Here is a 25,665-nt window from a genome sequence, read left to right as displayed (position 1 = left end):
ACCTCAATATTTTTTGACTGAATTGGTAAACACTATTTTCAAATTCATTTAGCAGTTCAAATTATGTGTAATTGGATTCATGCCAAAATAAACACCATCCAAAATGCAAAGACAGCTGCCTCACAATATAAGACTTTGCTTTCATCGCTAAATCCCAGCAGGATTGTCGCCCTGAAGGACCGAAAAACAAACTGGTTCGGTTTCATCTAAGCCTGGTAAAGAAAAAGCAGCCCCACGAGTGATGTGAGCAGATGGAGGGTGACGGGTTGGACAGATGATCTGAAGGGTCTCCAGCTGCAGGGAGCCAGAGTACCACACATCCGGCCACACGGGTGATGGCCCGACAATAGTCTGCCTTTGCCTTTGCGTGTGTGTGTGTGTGTGTGTGTGTGTGTATAGACAACAGCCTGCAGGCTAAATAAGGCCCTGGCACAGTTATCTAGCATGCTGGGATGCAGCTCAAGACCACGAGCCTTATAAGGCTGCACTTGGCTGTCTGGATGTCCCATCTCCCTGTTTGTGTGTGTGTGTGTGTGTGTGTGTGTGTGTGTGTGTGTGTGTGTGTGTGTGTGTGTGTGTGTGTGTGTGTGTGTGTGTGTGTGTGTGTGTGTGAGAAAGTGAAAGTGAGAGTGTGTGTGTGTGTGTGTGTGTGTGTGTGTGAGGTCTTGGTGTTGTTGATTTAGTTGTTTTATTGCAGGCAGGTCAGTATCAGTATGTACCTCCGGCTCTGCAGGCTCAGGACCAGCTAATAATAGCGGCAGCCAGAAAACTATTAACACAAAAGTTCAACACCCTCTCATCCTACACACACACACACACACACACACAATTTTAATATGGCCAAATGTCCCTCATAAAGTATCTGTCTTCAGAGGTATTTACAGTAGCACTGGCTGAGATCTTTCTACTTGGTTCCAAATCAAGTTTCACGTTTCACTTTTAAAGCTACTAAACTTCTTAAAAGTTAAATTACTGTTTGAGATGAATTACTACAGTTTATCATGGTAAGCAAACAAGCCTATTCCCAGCAACACAGGCAGCTTCTCCGGGCTTAAAGGCTGCATTTGATATTGTTTACCCCCTGGCTAATATGATCATTGGATATCTCTATGACCCTTGCCCTTTCAAAAGGTTCCACTGTGCCTCTTTTTCCATTCCTCGAGGGTTAGATGAGCTGTAAAATGAGAGGTCTGGTCTGCTAATTACTGTATAAGAGCTGTTTCAGCTTGATAACTGCCCCACGGTGCAGTGTGATAACCACAGTCTGAAATTAACTCTTTTTTTTTTTTAGTAATCTGAAAAACCCCACCAGCCAAGCATATTTTTAACCGGCCAAAATACTGAATTGCTTTTATGGGTCACATACACATTCATTGCAGTACATTTAAATAAGATCATAAGGTATTAAAAGACAGTAAATTAACTGTAACTAGCAGCAGTAAGTGACAGTTTTGCAGTGAGGTGTGATGTCCAGTAGTTGATGTTAAATATGGGAAACAGTGGCGTGAAACTGGGAGTGCTCAAAATGGTCTGTGGGTGGTGCTGCTTCAACTCAGAACATCTCCAGCACTCCTACAGTTTTCAATAGGCAAAAACATGAGTAATTTCATCTGAGCCATCATGCCAGATATTCTATTACATCACTATTGTGGTACAAACATTTACCCGCTAATGTGGTGGAAAGCCACAAAATTTCCCTGCCTCTGGCGCCTGGTGGGTATTAATTTCGGAACTTGGTGATAGTCAGAGCAGTCTGCAAGGATGGGACAGCTTTTAGATGGTCAAAACAGAAGAGCTGGATCGCTTTATGGCACAAAAAGGGAGGAGGGTACTATTCCTCCGGTCCAAATATGGCTGAAATTTTGTTCTGAGTTTGTGGTCATCGCAATTGGTGGAAGGAGTGAAAAGACAATCAACAAAAACCAAATATCTTCATTGTCAGCCAAAGACATTTACAACATCCATCCTCTAAATATCATTACCAGTGGGAAAAAGGTCACCAGTAATGTTGGAAACATTTACTGTCATTTACTCCACCACTTATACCAATGTATTATAATGAATTCTATATATCTTATTTATTAAATATGACTACTGTAGGGTAACGCAACAAAAAATGTAACAACAAAAAACATATGTACATATAACTTGAATTAATAAAAAGGATCAAATACACATAAAACATTGCCCATATAACTTAAAAAAATGTATTGGTGCATATCAGACAACATATATATCTATGATCGGCCAATAATGTCAGCTAACCGATGTATATCAGTCTGGTTTTAGTTAGTATGAACAGCTGACTACATTATTACCAACAGTAGTAATCTCATGTTATCTCCAAGCATATCATTAGTGAACCACATTATTTCACAGAATTGCAGGTTACCTTACACTAGAATAAACCCTCTTGAGGACTGACACTTCCATTGTATCAGTGTTAATTGCATACATGGAGTGTGAGATTAGAAAACTTGACAAGCGTAGCAAGTAAAGGACAAAGTGTTAAAAATGACACTGGGGTCAAATAAAGAAGGTTAGATTGGATGAAGAATAGCATTACATACACAATGTACAGGCGGCATCCTCTAAGGATTTAAAACACCTACGAGATAGGAGTCATCACACCTGAACTCCAGCCATATTTTTTATTATTAAAAAACACAGCCCTACTGTGCACACACGCAGAGCACATCCGCTATGATTCATTCTAACTTTTACCCTTCCTCTGACTCTCTCCGCTGCCTTGTTGGGAGGGTGAATAAGGCAGTGAAGCTTCCTAATGCCTGAATATTCGAGTACTGGAAGTAGTCCGACACCTAAAACTTTCCTCCAGCTTGAGCCAGTAATTGGAAGGAAGTCAGCAAGTTCTTCTAATCATAAAATTGGACTCGGAAAGCAAAAGGTCCTCACTTTTGTTTTTTCTTCATACACACACAAACACACACACACACACGTGCGCCGTGAATGGAGCTCTGAGGTAAAGTAACCTAGCAACAGCCTGCTAGACTCAACAGGTTGTGCACAGAGGGCGGAGAGGACACAAACAATAAATAGAAGTGGAAATGACAACGTCAAATGTCCTGAAACAAAGTGCCTGGGTCGAGGATTTTACAAGTGTTTCCATTTTTTTTCCATCTGCTGAAGTGTTAACGTCCTCATTTTGGCCTCAAAATAAGGATGTTTTTTATCGGTTATTGTTCATCAGCATGGCAATATGTGATAAATCTTTAAACAGGAACTAATTCTCATCAAATAGCAATGAGAGAAAAATGTGTTTGAAGTTATGTAATGTCAGAATGACTTTCATGTTTTATTTGCTGAATTTTACATGATGTGGTCTGATGATGCAACACAGCTAATCTTACTGTACATTCATTCAAGACAAACAGGATGACTGAAACTGTACTTCACTGCATCAGTTCATGGGACACTAAAAACATTAGATATTTCAACCACTTGTGAGTCTAACCCAGGTGCCAATTATCACAACCAATGCTGAGGTACCTTGACGTGCAATGCTAACAACAGTCGCTAGCTACTCCAACTGACTCCCACTAACTATTTTTACAGTATTTTGTTAAGTTTAATGTTACATGATTATACCTGCTGTGTTAGCACATTTTAGATGTAGTAGCTAATTTTAGGCTGCCTGTTGTTCCCAGTAAGCTAGCGTTAGCTTCGGTCTGAGGTAGCGAGGCATGTTTCTGGAGCATGAAAGGTTACAGCCTGCACTACTTATTTGAAAGGTCTTGGCTCCAAATGAAAAAGATAGCACTGACCACAAGTAAAAGCTCTGGGTCTACATACCAACTCCAATGCAAACCAATGGATGAGGACACAACTAGCTACAGCCATTTTTATATATAGTCTATGGTCCTTGCACAAACACTTAGGCTTACCCAACATAACACTACACACCATGAAATTGGAGGAATTGTGCAATAACTTCTGCACACTTTTTCATTTACATCTCATAGTCTCATTTGGCTGTGTGGACACTGAAACATTTTCACAGTAAACAGAAGGACAGATGTAGCATTTGTTTTTCCTTTTTCCAATATTGTCACGTTTGCTTACTAATGCACTTAAACACCAGTGGCTTATACATCAATTATGTTGCAATGCTTCTCCCTAGGGTAAAGCTGTTTAAATAAGAAAAAGTGTTTGTTGCACTGATTCAGTGATTCTGTATGTTTGGTAATTATCACTGAAACTCGTGCTATACTAGCCTAATACAAAGTGTCTGTTTGTACTTTAAGTGCAAAGACAGCACTTTGTGTTTAAAGGTAAAGGTCAGTTTAGACCAAAGATTTGCAACAATAACTACTTGCAATGTGCCGGTCTACAATGTTCTGAGACCTGCCAAGTTATACAACTGCAACTAGACGTGACGGTGTATTGTTTCCATAGCAACCACTCTATGTACTTCTGTTTTAACTGCCGGCTTTTCAGGCTTTTATGTGGCTGGATATTTTGTAGTGACTTGAATAAAGTGACAGTTGCAGTTCTACTATTGATGAAATGGCGAAAAAAAAAAAGAGAGGGTTCAGAATTTGAAACGCACTTTTATTACACATTGAATGCTTGTGTCATACAGACATGGCTGTTCCTCAAAGAAATTGATGAGGTGATCCTTTCTTTACGCTGTCCAAAACTCTGACATTTCAACCAGCTGACAGTTTGTAACTGACTTGACCAGCTGATTGCGCTACGAGCTGATTGGCTGTAAAACAGGTGACAAGCCAATGTTGCAGGAGATACCACCAGCTGGCTTGAGTCAAACTAAGACGGCAACTTTCCCTGCATGTTCTAAAGTAATTCGTCTTATTTTTAATCTATGGTGTAAACTGGCCTGAAGACTCTTTGTATCAATAGTTTTGCACATTGGAACTCTGAACCTGTGCCTAAGCAACAGGAAACAAAACTGAATAAAACTAGAGTTTAGGAGTTTAGGGAATTATTCACACAAAAACACACTGTACGTTAATAAAAACAGCTATTAGCAACGTGCCTTGCATCTATGCATCCATTCTATAGTTTGTCAGTGCATTCTATCCCCATAGTTAACTGGCCAAATGTACACATCATGATACTGCCTGCTACTGCTCTGGAATTTGACAGCAGAAAATGGTCAGGCTTTCTAAAACATCAATAGTAATCATAAGTTTTGTTGTCAGGCCCTCAGAAAACAGGCCTTTTCTCTAGACTTGCCATTTTTCTTCAGCACTCAAGAGTCGTACAAGGAAAAAAAGTCCACTGTGGAAGTGGCACACGTATCAATCTGTGCATCCACAATAGCTGGAAACAGACCAAAATGCATTGCAGCCACAGGAAATTTTGTATTTTGAGGGTGAAGCTGTGATCACACACACATTCTCACATGTTCTCAAACTACTTGGTCTGTTAGCTATATTTATGCTCCCATATGGACTGAGAACATGTTTACGAACGTTGTCTGCTGGTTTGTTGAAATGCATTTTGACAAAAAGGATGGAATACAACTGACTGAGAACACTGTGGTCAAAAAAGATACGCTACGCTGTTGAGATGTATCAGCATGCATGGATTCTGCTCTGAAGAGCCACGAGCGAAGAGACACGAGAGCAGCATTCACATTATAAGTCTTTTACGGGCCGACACGTGCCATTATTGGAAAGCAGTTATTGACTTGATGCTGCAGCTGATGGACTGACCTGATACATCATAACATCAGTGAGTGGAGACAGATTACAGACTAAACTCAAGTGTATCACTACCAGGTGTCATGTTTTATTGGTTTTCTGAATCACTATCTAGTTAAAAATAGTGCATCTGTGTTAATTTTTGGTCTGATCAACAAGAGAACCATAAACCTTTGGAAAGCTTCTTCTGTCATGATCTGCTATTTTCATTATTAACTTTTATTATGGGTCAAACTAAAGTCAGGGAGAGTTTGTCTGTCGGCAAGTAACACATTTATATTTTACAGAAGTTGTCATTTCCATGCGTGTCGGGTTTAATATGAGTTACATCATTTCCATTTTCCCTCAAACTTTTAGCCTTATAGATATTTTCTAGTGTTCGAAAGACACCCTGAATATATTCTGGGTTTTTAAATAATGAATTCACAATGAGAATAAATACAGATGCAAAAAATGAAGAAATAACACAGAAGCATTCTGTCAGTAGAAATGCTTCCTGTGCCTCCGAGTAGGACACAGTGCACAGTATAAATACATAACGAAGGTTTTCATTCATGTGCAGGTGTTTGTCAAACAGGTACCAGACTACAGAGAGAAAACAGCTGCTCTGCCAATGATAACTACACATTTATTAGTATTAGCAGAGTTAAACTCCACACAAACCCTATCAGAAGCCTCTACAGCTGTTAAAGCCGACTGACAGCTGATCTAGCTGATGCCAATACAGCTGAACGATTTTGAAGAGAGATCTAACTGCGATTACTTTGGCTGATATTGCAAGTGTGATGTGATTTACTATATTAGAGGGAATGATAATGTTTACATCATTGCTCCTCTCATTGAAAAATATATTAAAACGATTATGGTATAATTTTTGTGGGGATGTGTATCTCTCTGCAGCACAACAATATTTAATTCGAAATGGTATGTAGACACACATTTTGCCTTTAACAACTATTGCTACGATTTAGTAAGATTTGAAAGTTGCAAGAGGCCACATTGCGGTTTCGATACAATTTCGATTAAGGGTGGGATGGACTTCGACACAAGGAAAGGATGTAAGTGAGTGAAACATTTATGCAATTAAGAGACTTGAGATGCACCCAAAGTGCTATGTGGGTAGGAAGCACAAAAAAAATAAACCAAAACTAAACAAACAAAAACTAAATCAAAATAAAGAAGGCATGGGACAGAGAGTGTATGGAAAAGCCCAGCGTGGGAGCTGTCATGGACGTTTAACTGGACAGGCAGCTCTGCTGGAGCTCTGTTATCAATCTGCTACAGAAAGCCAACCAGCAGAGAGAGTGAGGGCACACACTGCTCTGAGGCAGGACACACACTGCCAGAAAGCTTTTTTATCAGGCCTGTGTGCTCTGCGGTCACTCTCAAAACGTGCTGGTCTTTTTAATAGATACATTATCAGTTTCATCTTTTCAATTATTTTTTAACAACCAAAATACTTCTTTCATTCGCTGATATCTATTGTGTGTTAATCATGAGCTGCTCTCTGCTTCTTTTTAAATATCCACTTATGCCTCACTGCTGTTCATTGAATTAAAGTTGTACATACATTTGGCCGTTTACGTGGCCTAGCTACAGTGCTGGAGAGCAACACGGATTGATTTTGAAACAGTATATGCTTTCAAAAAATCTATTTTATGTCAAAGACTCTAATTACAGTCTGAGACTTGATGCAAATCAACATTAATGAGTCTAAATGATATATTAGCAACAGATACAGCAAGACAGAATGCCTCATTACCATATTGATTTTAGGAGAAACTTCAGAGGGGCAATTGTCATGTTAACATAATGAATAGTTGTCGGGAGCCCTGTCCTTACTTCCTTTTAGACAGGTGCCAGAAATACTTAATAAGCACATGTCAGTGTTAATGATCGTATGTGAGACAATATAATCTAGAGCCATTACTCATAAGGGTGTGCTACAGTACAACACGCCCTCATGCTGCCTGCTCTGATGGAAGCGGCGCTCATACATAAAACAGTTCTCATCAAGACTGACTCTTGGTAAATTATACTTAAGGTGCAGGTAGTTGAAGAAAAGAAAGAGTGACTGTAAATAAGCCACAAGAAATATCTTTTTCTGGGTAAGATCTTACTGAGAATTTAGCAACACATGTTATCTATTATACAACCAGCAGATGAAGCTTTAAATGCTTCAGCTTCTTTTTTTGAGCAATGGTGTCTAATTGTACGTGAACACACTTTCAGGCAAAATTCAAACAGTTCAGGTTTCAGCACATGAGATATTTCTGTACTTTTCTCACTAGTTGGAAATAGGAGGGGTTGATTTGGAAAAAGGTGATTTCACCTTTAGTAATATTTGAATCAAAATCTCATGACGGCTGTAGGGTTGATTTCTCACGTTATTGAGTGTTATACTCGCAGTAAATAACACCCAATGATCTTTTCTATGAACTTAAACTTTGATTGTGGCTTCAAGTCTTCTTGGAAGTGATCCTACACTTTTCTTTTCAGAAGTTTCTACCATTCTTCTTGGCAGATTTGTTCAAGCTACGCACAGCCATTATCAGATCTCTCCAGAGATGCTTTATAGGGTTCAGATCCGGACTCTTGCTGGGCTTCTCCTGTTTACCTGAAGCCACTCCTGTGTTTTCTTGTTGGTATGCTTCAGGTCATTGTCTTGTTGAAATGTAAACCTTCACTGCAGCTTGAGATCCTTTCCACTGGAAAAGGTTGGCATTCAGAATGATGCTGCCACCAGCAGTGTGTGACTGTAGGACTTGTATTAATGAGGTGTTGCTCAGTGCCTGGTTTCCTCCACAAACACTGTTAGGGATTATGGCCAAAAACTTTCATCTTCATTTCATCAGATCAGAGGATTTTGCTTTTCCTGGTCTGACAGATATTTAGGTACCTTTTGGCAAACTCCCAGCAAGCTGTCATGTGCCCTTTAATGAAGAATTGTCACTCTACCATAACGGCCTGATTGATGGAGTGCTTAACTGATGGTTGTCCTTGTGCAAAGTTCACCCATGTCCACAAAGGGAAGGAAAGTCTGGATCTCATTTATAGTGACCAATGGATTCTTGTTTACTTGTCTGATGCTTTTTCTTTCGTCAGGCCCTTCGTCCTTGGTTGCTTAGTTTCGCTGAGTGGCCAGATCTAAAAAGACTGTTGGTGGTTTGAGAATAATTTGAGAATGACAGAGGCTACCGTGCTCTTGGGCACTTTCAATGCTGCAGAAATGTTCCTGTATCCTCAGAGTTCAATCAAATAAAAAAAAACACTCCTAAAACCAGTTTTTGCTCTGTCAAACTTGAAAGGGTCTGAAAACATTGTACTATGTGCTATAAATGTAAGCCTAATCCACTCTCCTTTTAACTGTGTTTTGGTGACCAACCAACTCTTGATATCTGACTTTTTAGCTGCTAAATACTCCATTTGGACAGGTAGTGTATAGTCAGATTTGAATGCCTTGTCGCCTGCTGCAACTGGAAACAACATTGATGAGAGCTGTGAGACTCAATATAAATGGTAAAGTTGGTTGCTGTAAAACCAATGGGTAGGAGGAACCAATAATCAAATGAGACTCCTCTTTGATTGAGCACTCTCAGGTTCCTTCTGATAAGTGGAAAAGGAAAGATCTAAATGTTAAGTACTGCTTTTAATCATTTATCAAAATAGTAAGGAGAAAAATAAATTTTGCTTCTTTCCCATTCCTAAACACCTCTTCTGTCTGTCTCTACTGTGATCCACTCAATAAAAGCAAAATATCAAACACAGAACAGAAATGTCTGCATTTGTAAATGTGATGTGATGTCCAGTATTGAATGCGTACCTCATGCCCTCTGTGGATTTGTTCTGATAATTGCAGTGGAGTTGCGGTGTGCCCAGCATTGCTTCAGTGAAGACAGCCAGGAAGCCCAGGCTCTCCACAAACAATGCAGAGTCCAGAAGGAGGTAGGTGACGTAGGCCGCCACCAGCGTGAAGGCCAACACGCACTGCATGTAGTCCATGAAGTGACTCCACGACCAAAAGTAGTTCCAGTCAAAGTCTAAAGGTGCACAACACAGGGAAAACAGAAATGAGTGCACAAAAATAAAGGTTTTGTAAGAACAAGACACTCAAGGGAGTGCAGCTGAAAACTGCACCAACTGGTACATTAATAGAAACATTACTTTATATGCATGGTTCCTGTAAAAATAAAGACAGCAAAGACAAAGTTGTTCAAAGAAGAGACAAGCCACACTGATGTTTCTCCTGGTAGAGTCAAAAATAGTTTAATCCCAACAGTATTTAGGAGAAAAGAAAACTAAGTCAAAAGTATCAATTGTGACCTTGAGAGGATGTACTGTCCCAAAAGAAAAGCAATGTGGCAAAGATTTTTGGGGGCTTTTACATATAAAAGTCAGTTTCTGGGTCATGCTGATAACTCTTCAGCCAGTGAAAAGAGCTGTATATTGTCTTTAGAAAGCTTCGTTCAGAGCCACAAAAGTCACCGTTTTCTAAAGTTTGGAATCTAAAAATTCATAACAGAAAGCCTTTGTTACCATCTGGGAGAATATATGCTTGAAAGATGTGGGTGTTATCCAGGTAAGAAGGCAAATGCTACTGTTGGATTCATTATGGGAAATGTAAGAATGGTATAGCATTTTTGGGGGCTTGGAGGATTATCCATGCCGACTAAAGTCAGGATATCTCTGCAAAATTTTGACCATTCCTCTTATGAGCTCCCAGACTTTATAGAAGTATAATACCAAATTGCAAGAATGTAGCTTTCAAGCCTTAAAAGAGTACTCCACCAATTTAATAATGCTCTCCTAGAACACTGGCGGATTCACAATAGAGCTGCTAGCCTCAAGCAGAGATGAAAAGCAGGCAACAGAGGTCCGATAGCCTCACATCTTTCTAACTTCACACCCCCAGATTTTGCAATAATCTTCTGATGTTGTCAGCAATGCATCTTTGTATGAAAAGATGATACTGCTTTACATGTTGGCGCTACCTGATAGTCTGATAGTTAATCAACCTCTTCTACTGTCACCTTGTAAACTGTGGTTGTTTGTCCTAAAAGTCAGAGAGTACAAGTTAAAGGACTGAAAGGATCTTTTAACACCAAAGAGCGAAGTTTATTCAGTTGTGAGACACTTCTTCCCTCCTTTGTACATGAGCGCAATCAGTTTTCTTCCCTTTCCCCTCACTTCTCATTTTTCAACACAGGAGGAAATAATTATCTACCGATTTTGCCTGTTCTTTTTTGAGCCGTATCTAATTAATTTAAAAAAAGGAAGCAAAAACTCCTTCATTGTGAAAATTTTAACACACATGACTCCTACAATCCCCTTCACGTATTCCGGGTAGAAAAACTATACGTCACAGCCACAAATAGGACTTTGCAATTGCGTAAGATCTGAGCTTTCTCTCATTCAGAGTATTGAAAAACAGAACATTTTGAAGGTCTTCAGGGAGGCTACTCTGTGCATAGACCTAAGAGGAGGGTGAAAGTCAGCTCAAGTTATAGTATTGTCCTTGTAGTAATGGGCTGGGTGGGAATCTGGACACTGATTAATGATTAAACCCTGTCTTCTGCACTAACACCTCTTGTGTGCTTTCTTACTCCAAGGAAATGATTAGATAAAGATTTAAAGCACAACAACACTGGCTTTCCGTAATACGCAGCACAGCCAATACTAATCACACTGTTTGTATCCCAAGGCTACAGTGTCGATTGCTGCAGGTGCTAGTTTAACTGTAGCTGATGAGGGAAAAGCTACAATAAGCAATACTAAGCCACCGTTACCTCTACTTTCTACAATGCTAAAACACACATATCAGGTCTGTTAAAACAATACATATGTAGCTGCTTGATTAATGCGCGAGCAGAGGCGATTGAAATAGTTAATCATGAAAATGTAATCATGGCTCAGAGTGAAAGATGTTTCTGCATTGCTGTATCTTAAATGGGATTTCTGCCAGCCTCAAATGCAATAAAGCCGATTTGATTAATCAAGTTTAAATGAGGGTCTCCTTATCTATAATGCACATATAAGCACTCTAAGGATATCTACTGTATAGTACAGTAGATAGTGCTTGGCTTAACTTCACGGGCTAACACTTAAATTAAAACAGATCTGCTGTTTTGTGAGGCTTGGCAAACCAGAAGTGAAAAAAATGCCACCCTTTATGACTTTTAGTTTATGATTGAATAAAATATTGTTTCATTAGAGAATTAACAGCGACCCATTCTGACATTTAGATGGCATTTCTACATGAATACAAAACCCGGCCCGTATCTATGCAAGGTAACCTGGCTTTCCAACACTGAGCCAATCCCATTGTTCCTTTGTGACAGACAAATTAAACAAATCCAATAAATGTAACTGAATCAGTCTCAAAGAGCCATTCAAACCAGGTCACAGCCTTCTGTGAGCCCTCCACGCACTTCATACACCAAGATTTACCACTGCTAAACCAACAACCATGTAGGACGGGAACACAATGCAGTGTTCAACATAAGCCATGTAGGCAGGAGTTCTTAGAAAAGGGGTAATGGGTCATGTCTTTCTGTTCTGAGTATAATAAACACTAAGAATATCCTTTAAGGGCTGCTGTGTGTACTGTGTAGAATTGTTTGTTCTATAGGTGTTGCAGCTGCTGATGCCTGGTGTGGCTGTAAAGCCCTGCTGGCAGCGCAGCCTGAGGACTGTGAAACTGGGCCAACTAGCACCAGGCTGGCGCTGCCTGATAAAAGCCAAACATACAGGGAAGCAATCAGGGGCGATAGTGCAGCACTCAACGCCAACCTGGCAGCTAAAGGCATGCACAGCTTCACAGTAAACACAAACTGAACATACATGATGTATGGCTCAAAGTGATGATACAACTAGGCGCCAGGTTGGGCAGTATATTGTAAACACGCACGCAGAGTTTGCTGAGATGTGAGGTGAAACAACTGTTCAAGGGGATAATATATGTGTTAGTTTGTTTTGTACATTTATACCCAAAATAGGGTCACTGCTGTTAAAATGGTTTCTTTCATAAAGATAAATGGTTAATGTTCATATGCTATATGTGGTCTGGCCCCTCCATATAACGTTAACTGGTTTAAACAAATAATGCATATATTAGCTTATATGTTCCGCATGTAAAACCATAATTTTGTAAGTTACTGCTGTAACTACTAGAGCCTGAAAGATATATCAGTCAGCTGATGTTATCAGCAGATATTGTCCTATCAACAGATAGATTGGTATCGGTGTATCTGTGTGGGTTTTTTTCTTACTTATTTATAATTATAAAATTCACAGTGAAGTTCACTGTTTCAGTGTACTGTTGTCATTTTATATGATAAGTTGTTTAACTGCCTCCATAACATATATTCAGTGTTTTCCCACAGACATGCAGTGGGATAAAAATGTAAAGTCAAAAAAAAAAAAGTACAGCCTTTGAAGGACATGACTGCTACTTTGTTCAACCTCACTCACTTTGCTATACCGACATTACTGAACTGAAACATCACCTCAAACCTTTTGATATCTCCCTTTTACTTGACATATAGCTTTGATTTAAATTAATCCAAGAATGATCTCCTCCACGATGGCACTAATGATACCACACAGTAAATACAAAGTAAAGACTCTATATGCATGGGCACAATCTATTTCTTAGTTCTTCAAATGAAAAGATGAAAAACCTTTTCTGAACTTTCCCCCCAGTCACTGCTGTCATGGGGACTGCGCGGCAAGCCAATGCAGGACATTTTCTCTGAGGTGAAATTAAAGATATTTTTCTTGGTGACTTAACTTGGTGACCAGGGATAATGCAAAGAACAGCAATGCTTTTGGCTCTATCAAAAAAATGCAACATGTGACATGCTTTTCAATTATTTCTCTCAGGCTCTTGTTTCAATGATTGCACTCCTTCAAGCCAGTACTGTACTGTTATCATTGCTTATTTCTGTATGTGCAGACACAAATCTAAAAACAATATGTTGTAGGCAGAGAAGTATCCCACAGAAGTATGACAAAAAGCTCCATTTCGTATTGACCACTAAAGTATATTTATCACAGCACTGTACCTCAGTCATATGCTGGCAAACACTTTCCCTTGCTGTGCCACTTGTGTACCCCAGGGCATTCTCCTCTTCCTCTTTAATCCCTGTGCTGAGTGGCAGCTGTGGTGGCACTGTGTGGGAACAGACAGGAGCTGCATACAATAGACACCCTGCAGTGGCCAATTGGCTTGTGCACAGCTCATTTTGAAGTCCCACAGAGTTGTGGTACATGTGTAGGAAGACATGGGTCAAAGTTAGGCGATTTCAGTCTCTTGTTTGCCAACTGCCAGCTTCAGTTAGGCCCCCAAAAAGTCTATGGGGGTAGTTGAAATAATAGCTCCCTGTCACTCAGAAGCACCCGTGGGAGAAGCTGGAACATTATAATGGAGGACAGTTCTAACGGCCCGAGAAATTGAACCACGGATTTCAACGAGCTTCATTTTCTGAAATTGAGAGCTTTCTCACAATGACTAATTGGCGTTTGCTGCCAAGGAAAAGCACAGCAACTTTTCTGCACTGCCATCTAAACTAAATGCTATGTTGCTTATATATAAACAGGACTGGGGCTTAAAGTTAGGCCTATACCTTAGGGAGGGGATAACTGCACCTACAGGATAAGGTAATATATTCAAAGCTGCCAAACCCAATGAAACTCCCTTACCCCTGGGATGAGAATAAACAATGAGCCATAACCAGACAATAGAAAGAAATGGATATCTCTTGTATTGCCATGTACCTCTCTATCATCATTAGTTCAACATCTCAGTGGTGCAGAATCACTCAATCATTGTGACATAATCAAGATAACTGCAGAATTGATTAAATTGTTCCTGATTTATTTGTGAGCGAGTCACAGCCACAGCACATGGGATAGGATGTCACTACACAGTTTTCTGGGGAAGCTATTGAAAAGGGTTGGTTCTTGAAATTGTGGTTTCAAATAATCTAATTGTAATTCATCTCACTAAATTGTGATCATCTTCAGGGTGCAGTGAGTCATTCAAATTTGCTACCAAGCCTAGGAAGAGACATACAGTAAAGGAACAATTTTGCACAGAACTTTTGCTTAGTTAATTTTACTTCCAAGCCACTTGACCATTTGGAAATTGGTGCAGACACAATCGTGGGAGCATTTCATCGTTTTATTCTGAGCATAGTGTCTATCATTACGCATTGTTTTTGATGACAATAGAATGAAATGTTTAGCTATATCCAAGACTTAAAAGAAGTGTTGTGGAGAAGAATCTACAACAGTTCTCGAGGTCGAGAGTCCCAAAAGAAGACAAAGAAGACATTGTTGACATATAAAGAGACAATGTGGGCTGAAAATTATTTCAGCTTAGTTTTTGCATCCAATTTTGAGCATTGTCCACACCAAAAAGTTGTTAAATTACAACAGTGTAGCGACACAGCATTTTAGTTTGTGACTTAGCTGTCCACAACTAACCTCTTTGTACTGCAGAACTTTACATTATGGTAGCTACAAGCCGATGTTATGACCCATTACTTACCGGCTTGTAGAAGAACAACCCAAGAAAGTGAAGTATATAAAGTAAGTGATGTTTTACAAAATCCCACTTAGGTAGAACTGTTTTCTCTCCTCTCATTGTCCTCTCAAAGATTGTAGTTTTCCATGCACACCCAATTTACAGCTGAAATATAAAAAACTAATTTCAAGACTGAACTGAGCGGGGGTGAGTGAGAATTTGGATATGATGAACAAAGCTGCTGTATCTGGGGAACAAAACAGGCGAGCTACCCAACATCCAGAAACCACAGAGGCCCTAAAATGTGCAAATAGGATTTAGAATCAAGCAGCAGAGCCTTTGTTGCTCGTTTGCTTGAATGTTAAATATATCCTAAAAAAAACCAAAAACAATTCCAAATCAAGGTTTTCTCTTCCAGACCCTCAAATTCACCAAAAGCAAAGCTTGACTCATACAGAAATATAAGCAAAAAGACAAAACTTTTCCAACTGTAACTGTCTGAACTTTTTCGATTAATATTTCATCTTACTTTGTCCCTTTCAAACCTCTTTACCTCCACGTGAGTGATCACCAGCATTTCTGATTTTGACACGGCAAAATGATCTGATCTTTTAATCTCCTTAAAGGATTGCAGCAGGCACTTTTCCATATAAATCACACTGAGCTGCAATGACACCAGGATCCCTCCACAAGTCTGAAAACTAGAACTATTCAGTCTAAAACAAAAGACAGCGCATATGTGGCCAGTGGTGTGATTATTGTTGAAACACCAGATAACCCATGTATAGTCTCAGTTACGTGATATCATCTCAGATACCAATTATGACGTACTGAAAGTAATCACAGCCAGTCATATCTATGAAAAAACAGCCTAGTCTTAAGAGTCATATACATTCATTGTTTCTCTCTCAGTACAAATTTCCAGCTGTTTGATGGTAGGGCCCGGTGTGATAATGATTCTGTGCTGCTATGACGACAAATTTGTGCTATGAATAAAGCTTAGAGAACATAAAGGGAACAAACTGAATAACCAGAGAAATGTACAGGTTGAGTATGTGTCCTGCTGATTAAACACAGACAAGGTGAGCCACTGCAGTGAGCTACAATACAAAGCTGTTCCACCTGACGGCTGCATGCTGAAACGTATTTGGTGCTTGGTGTTGTGTCAGTAGGCTTTGCAGCATCTCTGATCCTTTACCCACTTCAGAGCATTGACCACAGATGCGCCGGGCCTCAGAGTAAAGCTGTGTGTCTAACTGATCCACAGCTCTGCCTTAATTTTTTCCCCCCCATTTATCTACCTGGGTGTTCACACAATTTTTAAAAGTGCACTTAAACATGCTTACCCTAAGTATTTCCACTAGTGGATCAATGAGCAGGCGCAGACAAGCAAAGCTCCGATCAAAGAATATGGCTTTCGGTCAATTCTAATGATGCTTGGCAGAGCTCGCTGATCGATGTTCATAGAAGCTTGAGCCTCTGGCGCTGCGGAGTCAGCTACAACATGTGGTTATACTGAGCCAGCAGCACCCCACCTGTTCACTGAAGACAAGCAAATGCCCTGCTCCACAGACAAACCAGATGCATCAGTGACAACTGTTTCTTTGCACATGCTTTACCTATTAAAATCATTATTTTTTAAAAACACTTTACTGTACATTACTTAGATGTAGGAGGATAATTTGTAATGTATTACAGCACAGAACCAAGCATACAATGTCCTTTTTCATGTCACACAAATATTGTTTTCTCCTGCCATCTAGTGTCCATATGGGGAATGACAGCCCATTCTTAACAAGCTGTCAAAATTCCATACTACATATTCTTTGTAAACAATTTGTACAACTGTATATGTTGATCTTTGAAGTATATGATTTTAGCAGTTAGAATACAAAAAAATCAACATACTTTACTGTTTCATACTAACAGGAACTAATAAAATATGCGCTTCGTCAACCTTGGACTTTAGAACACTATTCAACTTTTTTTAAAAGTGCTTTTATTATTTCATGCAGCTGTGAAGTACTGCCTATAATTCCTTTGCACTGCATTGTGGGACAATAGTCTACAAAAATCAAGCTTTACACAGGCAGACGTTTTCGGCAAACTTAATTTAGTACTTTGCCAGAGTGAACTCAGTACACACTCCAAACCTGCCTAAAATGTAGTCAGGTTTGACATCAAGTGTTCTTTCAGCTTGGTGTGGTGTCTGTACTTTTGATCATCCAGGTCATGTGCTGTCTCACAGCTGTAAAACAGGAGCAATCTGGTTTAATATGTAGTCTTACAGAGGTGTCGTCTTTCTCTACAAGTGACAAAAACTTTGAAATACGGAGACCTAAAGTGTTTAATATTATATAAATACCTAATAATAAATAGATGACATTATGATAATGCCAAGATGGCTCAAAGTGTTGATGATCTCACACACACACACTCTCTTACTTCTTGACATACTGTATAAGCTACAAAAGGGCTTTTACATTGAAACAACGTGTAGTTCAGAGAACAATTTCAAAGAGTCAGTTAGAAGACAAAATGTCATTAATAAATGTCATTAGCATATTCATTTGCATAAATCAGCCATAAGCAGCAAGACGCTTAACATTTACATTCTGGTGCTGTAGAATAAAACAAGCTGATTAGATACAGGAACATGCACCGCTTTAAAAAGGACATTAAACACACACTTAAACACATTTAAAGTGAGAGCTCATGTCAAATCATTCTGTCATTTCAAACTGCAAAAACATCAACATGAAGTTAGAAAGAAAGTCAATAGGTGGCTTAAATTTGACTATGAAGCTCATTATGTAAAGTGGATACAGGTTAGTCTGCTTAAAATCACTATTAACTACTTTAACTTCATAGAAATGACATATTTATGCACAAAAGCATGCAAATATAATCACAACCAGGCGAGTTTTTAATGGAAATGTAATGTGTCATTTGAATTGAGGGGTTGTGGTGTAACATGCATTGAAAGGGTCAGTAAATGTGTCTCACGGGGTCAAACACGGAAACGACAATGGGACTATTACATGCCAGTGAAATGAGTTCATGCTTCATTCAGATGTGGTGTGAATGGTGTTAGTGAGTCTGCAGGGAGAGCTGATCCACGCTGGGTCATCATGCACGACACACACACAGAGAGAGAGAGAGAAAGAGAGAGAGAGGAGATAGGGAGAGAGAGGAGAGAGAGGAGAGAGAGAGAGGAGAGGAGAGAGAGAGAGAGAGGAGAGAAGAGAGAGAGAGGAGAGAGAGAGAGAGAGAGAGAGAGAGAGAGAGAGAGAGAGAGAGAGAGAGAGAGGCAGGTGAACTACGAGTGACGTTTTCATGGCAGACACGTGAAGTTCTGTACATACCAGAAAGAGCCTCTTAGGGATTCTGATCTCCTCGTCCTTACTGTCTCTACAGACGAAATAAATACATTTTTTAAAAAGGGGGGAGGAGAGGGAGGGCGTAAAAAAAAAAAAAAACAGGGACAGGAAAGAAAAAAAGAGCTTGGTTTGGTTTTCTTAGTCAGACGTGACTCTGATTCTGTATCAAGTACTTAGAAATACCATAAAACTACTAATAGTTATACAGTATTGGGTCTAAGATGACCACTAGAGGGCAGCAGTGTTTGTACTGGTAGAATCAGTTCAATATCTTACACTTAACCTTAAAATTGAGCTTTTACAACACACTCAACTAACATCCTTATGATGTCTATATTAAAGCCACTATGTGTACTGTGTGTAGGATTTGAACATTTCTGACTGAAACTGGCTCATTTTTTTCATCACGTCACATAAACTCCACACATGAGAATTGTTATTTTTGTTGTTATTTTCAATCAGGGACATGCAATTTGATCTGCACATTAAATCACTGACTCGTACATGTCTCTTTCCATTAAGAAACATCGCAAAACTCAGATCTGTGGAGTCTAGACCTGAGATGGAGATGACCATTCATGCCTTTGTGTCCTCCCCCGTTTGACTACTGTAATGCCCTTCTTTACCTGTCACAGCAAAACATCTCTGAACCGCCTACCATTGGTCCAGAAAGCTGCTGCTTGGCTGTTGACCAGGTCAAGCCTCTCATTGCTCTCATTTAATGTTCTTTACATTGGCTCCCCATCAGTTTAGAATTTATTTTAAGGTTCTTTAAGTCACATACAGAGCCCTGCACAATCAGGCAGCTGAGTACATATGTGCTTTTTGAAAGCCTCTTTAAAAGCTTTAAAAAAGAAACTGAAGACTCACCTGTTTAAACTGGCCTTCCTAAAAATGTTTCCTTTTGGGGTGTTTTTGCTTTTATATTTTTATGATCTTTTATGTTTTAACCTGCAGCGATAAATACTTGGCTTTTTTTCTTTTATTACTTCCTCAAATTGAGTTAAAAACTTGTAACAGGATCTGATACAGCTTAAACATGAGTAAATAGTTAACTGCAGCTGTTATCTGCAATCTCAAACAGGAAGAAGAAGAGTGAAACGAATCTCTTGAAGTCAAAGATTCGGTTATAAGTTACAACAGGGCTGAGAGCTGAGCACACACAGAGACTTTCTCTCTGCTCACGAGCACAGCCACACATGTGACTGTCAGACTCTGCTTCCTCTACTGTGTGGACACTAGTGGAAATGTCAAAGCTTGGTGCAACACAGTGTGGTTACACTGAGCTAAAAACAGCATTAATACATGAGGGCTGTCTTGAACTTCCTCACTCACAAAAAGGTTTCAAGTTTTGTTTTTTGCAAACAGAAACAACTTCAAATTCAGTGGTTTAATACTTATTTAGCTTTAGTTACTGTTCAGATATTTACATAAATGTCTAGTTCAGTCATTTAACTGTAAGCCTTTGAAGATTAGTGCCTACAGCTCAGCATGTGATGAAGGGTTCAGACACATGATGACTTATCAAACCCCAGACAACCGTTTCTCAACCATCTGTGTACAATGGCATATAAAAAGGTGTAATGTTTCAACATGTGGGCTACTGAGTAACTTTATGAGGCTGTAAAGATGCAGCAGATCTGGTAACTTTGTTGCAAGACATTTTGTTCATTTCTCTCAGATTCTTATCTGACAAGAAATATTCAATATCTATTATCAATAGTTAGCCAGTTATAAGCTTTAAATTGGCTACAACTCATTGGATATTTGACTTACTAACTGTAAGACTTCTAGTATCATGATAATCTTGATGATCAATTATAACAGTGAGTAGTCATTTATCATTAAATATCAAACAGCTGTCAGCTAATTGAACATTAAACAGATAGGGACATTAAACAAATAGGGAAAATGTTGATGCTTTCAGCCATAGATTTAAAGGTGCAGTGTGTATGAATGTAATGGAATAGTATATTGTTTTAATTATTGTATAATCAACTGCATATAAGAATTGGTGGACTTTTGTTACCTTAGAATGAGCTTTTATATCTACATAGTGAGCTGGTCCTCTACAACGGAGCCCTGCCATGTTTCTACAGTAGTCCAAAAGGGACGAACCAAACAGCCACTGTGGGTAGTCCTACGTGATTGGAGGGGGTTGTTTTCAGTTGTAAGTAATCTGCAACCTCACTGCTAGATATGATTAAATTCTACACGCTGGTCCTTTAAGATGATTATTTTGGTTTAGAAGACAAGTTTGAGAGTTAGTCCTGAACCTTCCACATGCTGCCACAGATAGTAATCTTAAATGTGGTTGAACTGAGGAAGATCCCCTTCTCATTAAGGTTTGCAACAGCTGAACAAGTACTGGAGCAGGTTTAACTCGAGTGTTTAAACAGTGTAAATATAAGGAGTGGCTCTGTCGTCACTCTTATTTGCAGGTAGGGAGACGCCTTGCATGCACACATACTCCTTCACAGTCACAGATTCACTCAAACCAGCTCAGATATTTTTATACTCTCATGAACATGTATCTTTTATATTGTGGCTTACACACACACGCCCACACACAGTTGTAAGTCGTTTTTCTATCAGATCTGTAAAGTGCCCCCCCCCCCCCCCCCCCCCCAAACAAAGTTAGTTTCTGACCTATAAAGGAGCGTCTCTTGGTGTTGAGATCAGTGGCCATGCGGACGTTGGTGCACAAGTTGAGCATGATCAGCATGGTGGCGATCATGATGATGCTCTGCCACAGCAGCAGCGTCTCAAAGTAGCGGCCGAATCTGATGAAATAGAAGCAGAAGAATGTGTGAATTTACTGTGTGACATGTTAGATGAAATAAAGTCACAGCTTTGATACCACAAATACTGCTTTTGCTGGCTTTTCCAGTTCTCTCACAGCTTAAGTGAAATGATGGTGCTTAACTCTGGAAGCTGTCTTGTTTTTTTTGTTTTGTTTTTTGTTTGTTTACCCCTGACAAGATTATCCCAGTATGAGGATCCCCGAGGTCAGCATGGGTTCAATGGTGCTTCTGTTCTCTGAAGCAGCCGCCAACTGATAGCAACAGTTTGTCATAGACTCACGTGCCATTACATACATGCCAAGCACTCCAATTTATATCAAAGTTTTAATCCTGTGGAAGCTCTTAAAGGGCTCTTTTAAAACAATAATCAGGTGCCCAAATGAACTTTGAAATATGATTTTTTTGGTATATAAGATTCCTTTATAATGCACTTGCAATATAAGTGATGGAGGCTAAAATCAACAGTCCTAACCCTCCTGTGCAAAACTGTATTTAAAAGCTTATCTTAAGCTAATATGAAGCTTCGGCTGTCCAAATGAGTCAAATCAAGTAGATATCTTTCAACATTACAGTCTTTTTATTACCAAAGTCCCTCTTGTTGTTACTATACAGCCACTGCAGCTCATTAAGGGAACACAAAGAGGGGGTTTGATGTTAAAAAAGACTGTAAATGTGGCAGATATCCACTAACTCACACTGCTGAAGCCTCATATAAGCTTCACATGAACTTTTAAATGCATTTGCACTTACACTGAAAGCACATTTGAAGGGGATCTTTTAATAGCCGGTATGAACATGAGGAGTGAGCATCTGACAGTTGTTTCAAAAACTATGCAGCTATCCTTTAAAGAGGTTCTCATTTAAGCCAAATGACAAATATCTCATTTAACTACATAAACATGTCTAGTCTTGTTCGCAAAAAGTACATAATGTGCCTGATGAGTAAGGAAAGCATTAAATTAGCTGATTTTTGAAAGGAGTTTGGTCATCGCACAGCAGAAGTTGATCTTGTGACTGATCTGCTGATTTGGTGTGAAAACACAGACACAGGGAGCACAGTAGTTAGTCACCTGAAGAGTATCCTCAGGATGTTTGCCACCAGAAGGACCAGGCACACATACGTGGAGAAGCCCTCTGCGTTTTGCGAGCGGCGAATGTCTCTGTACTGGGGGATGTAAGGCACCACCCCACCAAACACCATGGCACCAGCAGCAACCCATGACACCAGCGAGTTGAACACGGTCACAATCTGGTCAAACACTTCATCGTCCATGTTGAGCTGTTGTAAGGTGTTTCTCCTCCTCGGTTTCCTTGTGGTGACGTTCAGAGTGTGGACAGAGTAACATCTCTTGCACTGATTACACAAACAAAGAGGCAGCAGCTACTGCCACGCCATCACAAGCGAGCAGCCGGAGGGGGTTACTTTAGTACTTCAGAACAATAGACAGCATGAATATATTAGTCACCGTGTCGTATCTGTGTAACTACAAGCTGAGGTGGTGTCTGCAAAGGAGAAGCCGCCTGTAGCTGATAATAATAATATGTCCGTTAACGTTACATCCTACATCCCATTTCTCTGCTTCAACACTTCTGTGGATGCTAGCGCTGAAACGCTGCTCTTAACTCAAAAGCGAAGACTCCACACATAATATTATATATTTTTTAAAAATTCTTGAAATTGACACATAAAAATTAAACCAAAAAATGAGCCTTTTTTTGTTCAATGTGTCTGTGTTTCATAGTTCTCCCTCTACTAACCGGCCCATATACGGTATATTTCTAGTCTAGCTAGCCAACACTTCCTGAATGTCAGACGTCACGTGTTAAAACAAAGATGTACTATTCAGTCAAGATAGTTCACACACACTAATACAAACACACACACACACACACACACACACACACACACACACACACACACACACACACACACACACACACACACACACACACACACACACATACACACTGTATTACTGAATATGTGCTTATATTATGTTATTTTAGTAAGCTAAATGTCTTCATAATAACTTTTTATAGGGGTTTAAATTATGTTTCATGAATGTAATATGTTGTTATTTATAATTTTTTTTTTAAATAAATAAAAGAATGTCAATAAAAAATAATGAAAAACAATAAATAATAATTAAAAAAACAATATTGAAAAATATAGTAAAATAATAGTACCATTATGTAAAAGAGTAATTTTGGTGTTAAATGATAATATACTTGAGTTTGATGTTGTATATTGCACAGATTTAAAGTGAAATACATTATATACATATTGCACAGTTGAACTGAAAGTATAAGTATACCTGAAATGCTAATATTGCACAGTCATGAACATTAAAAGTGCAGTTTGTCAGATTGTCAATGTTGGGGGTGGGGTGGGGGGGTGTGGGGGGGGGGGGGGGGTGGTTTACTGGGAGCAGTGCTGGTTGTACAGTCTGACAGCTGCACGAAGGAAGGACCTGCAATATCCCTCATTCACACACTTTTAGTATGTGGGTGAAGTTTGGGTGAAGGAGTCTGTCGCTTAAGGAGCTCTCCATTGCAGTCAGAGTGGGATGGGAGTCATTGTTCATAAGAGATGACAGCTTGGCTATCATTCTCTATTAAACACTTATATAACCACAGTGACAATAGACATCTTGAATCCTAAATCTGATCTGTCAGCGTGTCCTGAGTGCAGCAACTCCACTGGTGTCTGATCTTTCATAAGCCTTTTTAAGGGAAGACATTTTGACATGTCACAGTACGAAAAACACAGACGGAAATGATTAAATGAATCATGGTTGAATTCTATTTAACTGCATCAGGTTCAGGGTACAGTGTCATGCTGTCATTTTATACTGAACCATTGTTAATGCCAATCGCACCTTTTTTTGACTTACTGTGACAAGGCAATGAGAAAAATCTGGGTGGATTAAAATGTTCTAGTGGCCCAAAGTTTAAGACAATAAAACTATAAAAGTTAATGGTAAATGCTTTGCTAGACTAAAACTGGATTACCAATCAGGGCAACTAAACCGGGGCCCCTGATTCTTAGGTGCCTCAGAAGCCCTCAAGTTATATGTGTGGAAAAAGTTTTGTGAAATATTAAAATGGCTCCTGAATTTTTACCCAATCTTGTGCATCACAATCTAATTTCACTTATGTATCAGTTATGCTTACATGGTGTGTATCCTTTATTCATGTGTCATCAAATTATCACAAACTACCATAGAGCAAACCTGGGTCCCCTGGGCTCCCTAGTAAGTTAATGCAGCCCATCAGCAGACAATAAATATTGTATATATATGAGTAACTTCTATCACTAACACTACTCTGCCTGTTTTCCTCCAGGACTTCCATTTTCCTAAATAATTCATGTAACTTAGTTAATTTTAGCCGACCCATTGGTAGCACACATCAGTACTTTTTTGAAGGACACTTGGCGTCATTGTGCATTACACGGAGCCATCTCTAATGCCATGCTCACACAATATTCAGCAGGAATGAGTGGTGACTGTCAGCGTCACAAAATCCAGATTATACAGATTTGTGAGGGTTTAATGAAAGTTATGTAACCGGCATGGCAGACAGCTTCTCATCTCTCATCTGTCTCTGTGTATCAGGATAATCTCTTATATAAAGATTAGATGAAAGCAGCAGTGAGGACAGAGGGGACTCTTTCTATTCATCTCAATGAACATACACTGACTTTACTACAGGCTACACCAGCTCACAAAGGGTTAATAACTAAGCCCTTCCTATATGAAACTGTGCATGCAAATCAGTCCGGATGTCAACGTCAGGCATGAGACCGGAAATTCAGAAAATGTACCTTCAAAATAAAAGCATAGGGGAAATTTGTGGGCTCAAATGCGTAGCTATAGACAGCTTTGATGTAACTGCCACAACCTGGTGAACTGTATTGTAGACATACATTTATCAGACATTCTCAAGACTTAATGTTGAAAATTAATGTTAACTAGACGCCCTGTACACATTAGCCTACATGTGTGGTATTTACTAATCTGTATGTAACAATGTTTATATGTATCGTCACTGTTCAATAAGCCAATTAAACTAAATTAAAAGAAAAGATTAGATTACAAGGGCTGCATATAAAGAGTGAAAAACTTTTTTTTTAATGTCATATGAATAAATTAATATGTAAGTGAATTTGAGCAGCAGCCATCACATTTTTCTTACATTGGGACTGAATACTTTTTTTTATTTTAAAGCTCTTTATTTTCTGTGGAGAGAAAAAACAATATGTCGCC

At 39.3% G+C, this 25,665-nt stretch overlaps 1 protein-coding gene across 1 annotated transcript in view; it reads right to left on the bottom strand.

Annotated features, from left to right (window-relative positions):
• LOC133996950 (solute carrier family 66 member 2) overlaps nucleotides 1-22,701 on the bottom strand; it is a 31,501-nt gene extending 8,800 nt beyond the window's left edge. Inside the window, exons 1-3 of the mRNA XM_062436460.1 lie at nucleotides 22,468-22,701; nucleotides 21,243-21,376; nucleotides 9,511-9,727 (exon numbers count right to left, since the gene is read on the bottom strand). Coding sequence (XP_062292444.1) covers nucleotides 9,511-9,727; nucleotides 21,243-21,376; nucleotides 22,468-22,670 — 554 coding nt within the window. The 5' untranslated portion in view covers nucleotides 22,671-22,701. The remainder of the gene's footprint in view (nucleotides 1-9,510; nucleotides 9,728-21,242; nucleotides 21,377-22,467) is intronic.
• Between the last annotated feature and the right edge of the window lie 2,964 nt (nucleotides 22,702-25,665).

The sequence above is a fragment of the Scomber scombrus genome, chromosome 16 (assembly GCF_963691925.1).
Source record: "Scomber scombrus chromosome 16, fScoSco1.1, whole genome shotgun sequence".
Lineage (NCBI taxonomy): Eukaryota > Metazoa > Chordata > Actinopteri > Scombriformes > Scombridae > Scomber > Scomber scombrus.
The sequence above is the reverse complement of the archived record's forward strand: the minus strand, read 5'-3'. Positions and strand labels throughout refer to the sequence as shown.